Source organism: Pyxicephalus adspersus, chromosome 6 (genome assembly GCF_032062135.1).
Source record: "Pyxicephalus adspersus chromosome 6, UCB_Pads_2.0, whole genome shotgun sequence".
In the NCBI taxonomy this organism is placed as follows: domain Eukaryota; kingdom Metazoa; phylum Chordata; class Amphibia; order Anura; family Pyxicephalidae; genus Pyxicephalus; species Pyxicephalus adspersus.
Window position 1 is genome coordinate 31928757 of NC_092863.1, and position 10141 is coordinate 31938897.

The window sequence follows — 10141 nt, forward strand, 5'->3', positions numbered from 1 at the left end:
TATTTACACAAAGCATAATGTTTAGGACTAACATCCCCCATATACCTTACCTCTAGGCCCAAGTCAATTTAAATCTCCTAAAAAAATTGTGTTAAATCCATGCACCCATTTATTAATATTTTGGTTTTAAGTTGCTTAAGGCTGCATTCAATATCCTGATTGATTGTTGAGGGTGGATGAGAGCCATGGGGTAGCCCTAATCCCCCACAATTGTATTTAAGACTAAACTTTTTTTTTGCACAGAATCAAAGGAGTAGGATGACCATACACACATCTATTCAGATTTAAACACAGAAAAGCAGCAGCCAGAAGGTAAAAACAAAAAAAAGAATAGGTTTTTATTTTGTTATGGTCATGATGTTTTATACAGAATGTTTTTACAGAGTGTAGTGTTTGAATGGGGTAGCATAGAAGAACACTACACTACACTACCTGTATTTTTAAATTATTTCACCATGTACACTAGTATCGGCCTGAAAATACTTTCCACATATCCTTCACTTGGAATGGTAAAAAAAAAAAAAAACACACACACTGAAAAACTGTAAGCTCATCTTTAGAGCCATGAAATATATTCATCATACTGTACCTGAAAGGTACATTAGTATTGCAATTTAAATAAATACAATGTGTACCAAACTGAATCCATCCTTTAATCAGCCCTTTCTCTTCTTGGTAATTTCATTCATTAAGCATTTTTGGTGAGAAAACATTGTACTGGATAGAGTTAGGAGAGATTTATCAGTTTATGAGCAGGAAGAGGTTTTTATCCAATTGTGTCCTGCCAGGGTTTGGCATTTGGTTTCTTTGAAGAAACTGGTGTTTTCTCTCTTTGCTGCAAAGGATTCTGGGAGAATGTCTGTCTCAATGGACCTGTAAGATAAGTAGAAAACTCTCTCAATAATACCCTGTGTCGAACACACAAAAATTCCAATATTTGGTCTAAAACCAAATAATTTTCAATTTCTTACCATTGTTTCTAGTTTTTAAAAGTAAATAAAACCACTGCTCCTTGTTAAGGAAACAATATATAAAAAAAGTGCTGGAACGGATAAAATCAGGGGACAAACCTAAATTAGTTTTAAACTTCAAAAAATAGATTAAATCCACATTTTACATGTATTTTAGCTAACCTTTAGCTGCAATTTCCAGGTGGTGTTTTATTCTATTTTCTCTCTCCTCTAATTGCTGAGCCACTTTTGCATTTTTCCAACCTGTAAAAAAATGGATTGATAAACAACCTAAACTTTACACAAAAAAACAACAAAATTAATAGGGAGGTGAGCGGATATCCACAGTGAAAATTTTGACAACAAATTTCCTATCATTTAACAGTGGTAACCAGGACAAATAGGTTGAATCTTTTCAAAAAGCTTATTGACAACAATATGAACCTAACAGGGGTCTAACCTCTTTCAATGCAATGTATTCAAAACTACAATGTTTAGCCCTTATGTACACTGTACTCTCTCAACATAGCAAAATAATATTCCAATAAGGTTTATAAAAATAGAACTTAGTCTTCTGCCCTGGGTTGTAAAATCACACACACTGATATAGTGTTCTGGCAATAAACTTACAATGGATGTTCTAATGTCACTTATTTTAGGGTGCTTTATCCATCTGGAAAAGGGAACAGGTGTCCCAAGCCCACACTTTGTTGCTATAAAATCAAACACAATACACAGAATTTGTATGAAATAAAGAGTTTTCAGGAGACAAGTGCAGGTTAGAAGTGAAGAGAATACATCCCTACACAGTTAAAGTGACACTTTTTGGCTATCTGTAAGGGTGGCATTTTCCCCACTGGCCAGCAATGTAAGAGACATTCTTCTCACCACCACCACACTAATTTACTGTGAGCTGTGGATATAGTAATATCCTTAGGGGTTACCTAACTGAAAGTTATTTTGAGGGTTACCCCATGCAAATAAAAAAAAAATTAGGCTTAGTCCACATGGACTGTTTCCCCAGCATTTAACCTGAGGTTTTTAAAGCCTATGTTTGAAATTCCCACTCCATGCACTCCAATGTGCTAATCTACACCAGGACGTTTCCTTCAGGCACGTTTAGAACGTTCAGAACATTCAGAACTAGACTTGAATGGAGAGGCTTGTCCTCATTCATCTCTAGTGCTAGGGTTTCCTTTTTCTCAGCCAATCACAGAGCACTAGAGATGAATGGGGACAAGTCTCCCCTTTCAAGTCTAGTGCTGAATGGCTTAGAAACAGAAAACCCCAGCCAATCACAGAGCACTGGAGGTGAATAGAAGGCTTTGTCCTCATTTAACCCCTGGTGCCCAGGAATCCCTCACTGTCAGGAGGAGTCCCATGGCTGTGCTCATGTCATGATTGCAGCCGTGGAAATCATCCTGCCATTGGGATAAACTGTAAAAAAAAAAAAAAAAAAAAAAATGTAAAATGCGTTAATAAAAGTTTTAAAATGTTTATAAAAAAGCTTCAAAACGCTTGTTAAAGTGCATAAAAACGCATATAAACGTGGTAGGAACTTTTATATGCGTTTTTAAAACTGAATGAAGAGCTAGCCTTAATAAAATGTTTTTCTGGTCAAATGCAAAACAATAACAATGTAAAAATTACCAGATTTCAAACTTTTTATGAATCCCTCTTGTTTCGGTAGTACAGATGGATCATGTTTTACTTGCTGTGGGATTTTTAGTTTTTGTCGAACAGCTGGTACCTTCAGGAAAGCCACTTGGGCTATGGAGAACAAGTTTGAAGTCACCCAATAGGTGAAAATAGCCTAAAAAAAAAAAAGATGTAAATACATTGACCATACCATTTTACTAACACAACTTAGAGTTTAAAGTCTCCTAATATTTCTGAAAGATCGTCCTGAAAAACAAAAAACAAAGCACACATTGTCCTATAGTGATGCAAAAGGTTGATGATATTTCATATTTTAAGATTCAAAAAGTTGAAAGGAAAAGAACAAAAATGGTTGTGAAGATGTGAAGACTTGTCCTACACAGAAGACAGATCACTCTGAGGAAACACGATCTATACTCTCCTGGAATTGACATTACCCTGATGTTATATTATTATGATAATGTAAGTATGACATAATTCAGCCAAGAACACTTACTGTAGGAAAGTTCATGGTAAGGGGAAAAACTATCAGCGGCATTACACGGAAAACAGTCTTCATGACCTTGAGGTTGGGATTATTTACCCCAGATTCTGCTCCCAGCTAGAAAAGAAAAAAAAAAAAAAGGTCTAGATAGAAGCATAACTGTAACATATACAAACATGATAAACAGGTACAGGAAACAGTAGTAAGCAGTAGAGAACACTAGAGACTATACAAAGAGATGGATACCAATATATATATATCCAGTATTTGTACGTTTTAAATGAAAAGGGAATTCTCCACTTAGACAGTTGTCATCCTATTGAAGCACTGGCTTTCACATCCTGTTCTACTGAAAACTGTTAAATATTCCATTACCGCCCAGGTAAAAATGGTCTTCAAGACAAAATAGATGTATACAATAATAATAACACGATAATGATTCTACATCTTCCCTATTCTATTAAGAAATTGTTTTGGCCATAAATGTATTATTTAAATTTCAAATCTCTTTATTTTGCCCAAATATAATAATAAATGCAGTAACATAAAACAGGAGCTCAATTCGACTGTATAGACTTTTAGATATTTAGAAAACCAAATCCTTCTATGTTTCCATGTCTTGGAGGAAGAGCTTGCAAATATATGTAACTACTAATACCAATATATTACCAAACCTAAAGAACAGATATACTTTTCTAGTACTTTCTGGCATTTCATTAACAACAACATATTTGCTGAAATGTTACCATACAGTCCTCCTACCTGCACAAGGGGCACCAGAAATCCACGGAGGGGATTGACATCATTTTTTTTCTGATATGCTGTAAGGTCTGAATACGCCTTGGAAACTAAGTAGATAGAAAATATAGAAATTCATTGGGCATTAAAGCAGATCTACACCCTAGTAGGTGACACCATGCTAGGATCATCAGGTATTCTTGTAAAGATATATATATATGATACTGAAACATTTTTAAAATAATCTAAATTATTTTGTTAAAACGTATATTGTATTTTAGGGATTAGATATACTTTAAGAAAATATACACTAATTAAAAAACAAAATCCATAACATAATAGTAATGGTAGCACTCATGACTTTTTTGCTATTTATTTTGTTAAACATATGTCAGTAACAGAGTAAACAAGGAGCAAGAATCTCCCCACTCCTGGCTGGGGTCAGGAAAGTTCATGCAGAGAGGGAAATTGAAAAACTGTCTATCTAAACAATGTATTTCAGGGTACGTCCTCACTAGCCATGCCGCTTAATGTCTGCTGTCTCTAATATTTCAAGTTTAGGATACAAGAATATATATGCATTTGAAAACAATGGGAAAATAAGACATTCTTTGTTACAGAAGGCTGACTATTCTGCCACAGACTACATGACTGATGAAAAAAAATTGATATGAATGAAATTAATATTTAGCACAGACTGGTCTGTATATCTCAACAGGATCACCAATAGCAAACAGTGAAAACTTACATTCAAATTTGTTCCCCGCCTGCTTTGCTTCATTCATGCGAGTTGTCAATTTAGTAATCTGGGGCATGTGATTATTAAGTTTGGCAGCTTCTCTCTGACCTTTAACTATCAGTGGAAAAACCATAAAACGTGCAAGTATTGTTCCTAAAGTAGAAAAATAAATAAGTAAATAAAATGGTCAAAAACAAAAACCTTTGCTACAAAGTTATTTTAAAAGGGTAAAGGTCTCACCAGTTACGATTGCTCCCCACCAGGGAAGACCAACATCTAAATGTAAAAATGACAGGAAGTTCTGTACAAGGCCAACTGGAGTGTAACCTCCAAGTCCTAATTCAGACAAACGTTGTTCCACCTGAACAACTGTCTCTGCAACTGTGGGGGCCAAATCTGAGACTGGGGGCGGCAGCACTTCAGGGATAGAGGCAGAATGTGGTATTGGAGCCTCTGTGACAGGTGGGGATGCTAGGATCTAGAAAAACAAAGCAGGTTTTAACATTAGCAAAGTATTCACATGAAACAGAATACACGACAAATGGCCGAATGTACGTAAGCATGGGGTTAAAAGTATGTAAGTGAAAAAGTTATAACAAATGTAAGTTATAACAAATCACTGCTTTACTGTTCTTCCAGCTACTGCAAGCACTAACACACCTTTGGATGTGTGAACACCTGCATCACTTGCCACTCAAAGCGATTTCTCCTGCCTACTGATAAGTCAATACAGGACGTAGGAGTCAGTGGAGGGAACAATGAGGAAATTTCATATTAGGCAAATCCAACCAAACAAATGCTTTCAAATGATGGTGGGAAGAAAAATTGTGACTTTTTAAAGAATAGGTCGCCAAAAGAAAAGTAAATGCAGTCTTCTTGTTGTAGGTATATTGATAAATACACATGATATTGTGCAGACAGTGTAAAAGAAACTTTAATTTCCAATTAAATGACATTTAGACATAGATCAGTGACTGCACCTTTAAAATAAACAGGCTGCAAATGGTGCTGAGGCTTTTAAAGCCTCCTGTCTGCCCAAAGTGACAGTCCAAGTCAACATTCCCCTCAGGGACTTTCGGATTAGGACCCCAGGTTGTTTAAAAAGCTTTAGCAAAGTTTCTTAAAAAATGTGCAAATATCTTTCAAACGTGAACTCATATGTATATGGCCTGTGAAGGGCTTAGGGGACAAAGGTTAAATGATGCTGGCCGTCAATTAAACCCAGACTAAGAGCATCTAGTAGCATAAACTTATAAGGAGGGAGGCAGCCTGGACTGATGGTGATTATTGGAAATCTTTTGTTTTCTCTCTCTTTTTTTTTTTAACAGGATTTGATTTGTTTTTCTTTGAGTTCTTGACTAAATTTTGCTTTAAATAAACACAGTCATCATGCAGAGAAAAATGATGGCACCTCTTCAAAGGCCCCCCTGACACCCTTATACCCATCATACCAGTGAATCCCCACTGTTCCTAACTTTGTTGGCTGACATCATTGGTGCCTTCAGGTGCAGGGAACAATTTGATATTTCTCCTTTTGGAAACACAGCCAAGAGATGGGCTGAGATCAACTCCACTAATTTCAGTGCCAGTTGGAACAAAGAAGGAGTGGTGAAGGAATATGCATGAGGTGTGTATAACATGTACCCGTACATATTCTCAGGAAGCATGATCATTTATTCCACTGTGTATAAACATAAGCATAAACAAAACTACACCTCAGAACACCTGAATAATTTTTGGTTACACACTATAAAACACTCACCTGGCTGGCAGCTGCAGTCACTGTACTTTGGTAGCGAACATTTAGGACCAGAAACTGACGTGTCGCAGGGGCCAGGGCCCTGTGTAAGCGGAATGATCCCGGACATCTGTGATACTACGTAAAAACAGAAATCAGGTTAAATGTACAGTTAGGTCCATAAATATTTGGACAGAGACAACTTTTTATTTATTATCCTATTTTGGTTCTGTACATTACCACAAATAATTCTAAATGAAACAACTCAGATGTAGTTGAACTGAAGACTTTTAGCTTTAATTCAGTGGGTTGAACAGAATGATTGCATAAGACTAAAGGAACTTTTTTTTACACAATCATTTTATTTCAGAGGCTCAAAAGTAATTGGACAAATTAAAAAACTAAATGTTCATTTCTAATACTTGGTTGAAAACCCTTTGCTGGCAATGACAGCCTGTAGTTTTGAACTCATGGACATCACCAGATGCTGGGTTTCCTCCTTTTTAATGCTCTGCCAGGTCTTTACTGCAGTGGCTTTCAGTTGCTGTTTCCAGGTCTTTTGGCGTTGCTGAGTTCACCAGTGCTTTGTTTCTTTCTCATGATGAACCAAACTGTAGATTTTGCCACTCCTAATATTGTAGCAATATCTCGAGTGGGTTTTTTTCTGTTTTTGCAGCATAAGGATGGCTTGTTTTACCTGCATGGAGAGCTCCTTTGACCGCATGTTGTCACAGCAAAATCTTCCACATACAAGCAACCTCCCCGCCAAATCAAATAATCCTGATCAAATAATCTCAAATATTCCTGGAATGCTAACAAAAACATATATAGGGAAAATCATGTATTGTGGTAATGTAATTCTAGTAATCAGTATGTGAGGTTTACATTTTATTATACATTCTATTTTCATTTCACATACACCCCCAGCAAAGACTCCAGGTTTGGGAGAACCTTTAACACTGGTCATGTGCTTACAACATGCATCACATGGTTTGAACATTTTCCCAATTGGAGAAAGGAACCTGTTGCGATAATGGATTATAAAGTGTCATGTGGAGTTGGGCTTTATTTTGTTCCTTACTCAAAACCGGTGTTTATTTATGAAATAACTTACATCTTCAGAGAACCCCTTGCTATATTTAACTATATACACAGCTCACATTACATTAGTGTGGGGGTCAGTAAGAAGGATGTCTCCGAAATTGCTGGCCAGTGGGAAGAATGTCACCCAAAAAGATCAGTAGAATCTGTGAAACTGAGAGGTGAACCCCTAGCAACCTCTGGAGAACCCTGGTCTGGGGGGAGGGGTGCAGGATATGTGCCCCTGACAGGTTCTGCCCCAAGAAAGGGGCAAAATCCACTTAAAACTACATGTAAAACTGTCCTGACTACAGGGGACAACACAGTGGTGTGATTTCACTGCACAAAGATCCGCGTTGTCACTCGATTACAAGAAGCGCACAAATGATCCATTTTGCAGCTGGAATCCCACATGTAATTCACTTCCACTTTACTAATTTCTATTCTGTGAGAATGAGCCAGAAGGCAGAACTCTTAGCAAACAACGTCAGGCTGCATATTTCTCCCCATACACATGTATTTCATAGTCATAAAGACTGTAAACTAATCTCAGCCTTGCAAACATTAAACAGATATGGTGGTGTTACAAGTATCCGATCTGCCAGCAGCATAGTGGTCATTCAGCTATATACGCTCCTGTATACACGGTGTGACCTCCACAGACATGGAATGTGCTGGCAGACTACTAACCGTCCCCTATGGGTCTCAGCAAGCTACAGTGCACATCATGCACACCTATACATTATTCTCACATGTCTCTCTGCCGCTTCGGTCAGCCTCCAGACTCCTCGGACTCTTTGACCCAACACAACCCGACATGCCGCTTCCACCCTGAGCGCCGCCATTTTGTGTCAAACGTCATTGACCAGCGCCGCAGTCACAGCTTGGCCGCGCATGCGCAGAGAGCAGACAAGGTTGTATAGCTGTGTTGTGTGTGTTGTGTTGTGTTGTGTTGTGTGAGCTCTGAGCATTGTGTTCCGTGTACACGTCCGTATTACTATGATATGAACACAGATAACAAAGCAGTTGCTGAGCTCAGTATTCTTTCTATTACTGCACAGCTGTGCACCATAGTTTTTTAAACGCTGGAATTAAAGTGCATGCAGCTCCAATCACTAAAACTAAATATAAACTTTTATTTTTCAGTACTCTCATTTAACTGATGCTTGGTGGCCCTATCATGAAGAATGTTTATCTTTATTCATGTACTTCTTGTTGAAGGAGGACAACGCCATGTTTATGTCTTCCAATGTCCCAATGTGTTGTCACCGTGCCACACAGGATCTGATGAGAACCATAAGCTGATTTAGCCTCTGTTGTCATCATTAGAAACCCCACACTGGGATATACCATAGAGGAGCCACAGGAGTGCACAAATATACCAGGGAAAGGGCTGCAAGTCTTTTTTATTTAAAACAGTGGCTATTTTTCATACTCCATGTAATATGTGAATTAAAAATAAAATAAAAATGCCAGAAGTATACAAAGTGTGTACACATTGATAGATTGCAGTGGTTAGGACTTCAGTGGTTGAAAATGAATTGGTGGTTGGGTGATAAATGCCTGGCGGTGGTAAGTGAGAAGAAATGAGAGAAATGAATAATCAAGTGTTTAGTTAGGACATTTGCTTTAGTGGCACCCAGGAGTAATTTCCCTTTACAGAGATTTTCTTCAACTTCTGCTGTCTTAGGAAGTGATTGCAAATCTCCCCAAGAAGAAACATTCCATCCAAAACCAATTAACATGTATTGGCTGCAGAATTTAAAGTGGGACTAAACTCTATGTTGGGTGGGGAACTTCTGCCATAATCAGCAAATATATACAGCACACTGATTATAGGACATACTATAATAATTATAGGCCATCACTGCAGGGTGACAGGTTCAGGACCTGTGATCACTGAATGCATGGAAGGCAGAAAAGCCTTGCATGTCTCATTTGACTGTTAGTACTACCGCCTGGTGTTTTTCAGTTTAGATGCGCTTTAATTAACTGAAATGTAATACCACGTAAATTACCCTTATGGACTTATGTGGGTTAGGCATTGGTCATGTGACTCTCACACTGTCTCAATTGATTTAATAGCATTCTAGTGGTTCTAGAGTCCCAAAGCTGTCTGAGAGCTAAATACATCCATATAGCATATGGTGGAGCCTTTTATTTTTTTGGCAGTGATAAGGCCCTACAACTGATTTATAAAGTAGACCGTTGTCAGGAATAGTGGTTCTCATATGGCTCCTGTTGGCTAGCACCTTTCCAGCCATTAGGATACCCAAACTCCCCATCCCTCTGTTTCCTAACAAGCCAATGTTTAAATATTTTACAGCATGTAGCACTCACCCCCCTTTCATTCCTTATGGGTGGACACAGAGGAAGTGGTATCTGTGGACTGGAGTTCAGGTGTATGAGGAAGCGATAACCACACTATGCTATAGTTCACCTGTCTAAATTTACAGGTGATGCTAAAAAAAGGCAAAAGTCAAATATTAAAATCATACAAATACATTTCATATAAACCCGACGACATATTTCTTATAGGATAACTTTCTAATATTACCAGCACTGAGCTCAGGCAGGAGACAGGGCTAATGTACAGTCAAACACTTCTATTTTGACAGTTCTTTTCTATTTTTAGAGTTTCTAAAGAAAAGGAATTTTTGCTATTTACAAGCTCACACTTTTCTTTTTTTATTTTCCCTTCCCTCTATGCTCCCGGCGTCTATTTAGTAGTTCTCCACTAGATGGCAGTAACA

The 10141-nt window shown here is 37.7% G+C and overlaps 1 protein-coding gene across 1 annotated transcript; it reads right to left on the bottom strand.

Annotated features, from left to right (window-relative positions):
* Positions 1-313: 313 nt before the first annotated feature.
* OXA1L (OXA1L mitochondrial inner membrane insertase) lies at positions 314-8281 on the bottom strand. The gene is given in 9 exon segments (XM_072413846.1): positions 314-873; positions 1134-1214; positions 2601-2763; positions 3106-3252; positions 3763-3941; positions 4580-4723; positions 4811-5048; positions 6333-6446; positions 8141-8281. Coding segments are annotated over 9 exon segments (1266 nt in total). The 5' UTR covers positions 8234-8281; the 3' UTR covers positions 314-766.
* Positions 8282-10141: the final 1860 nt, after the last annotated feature.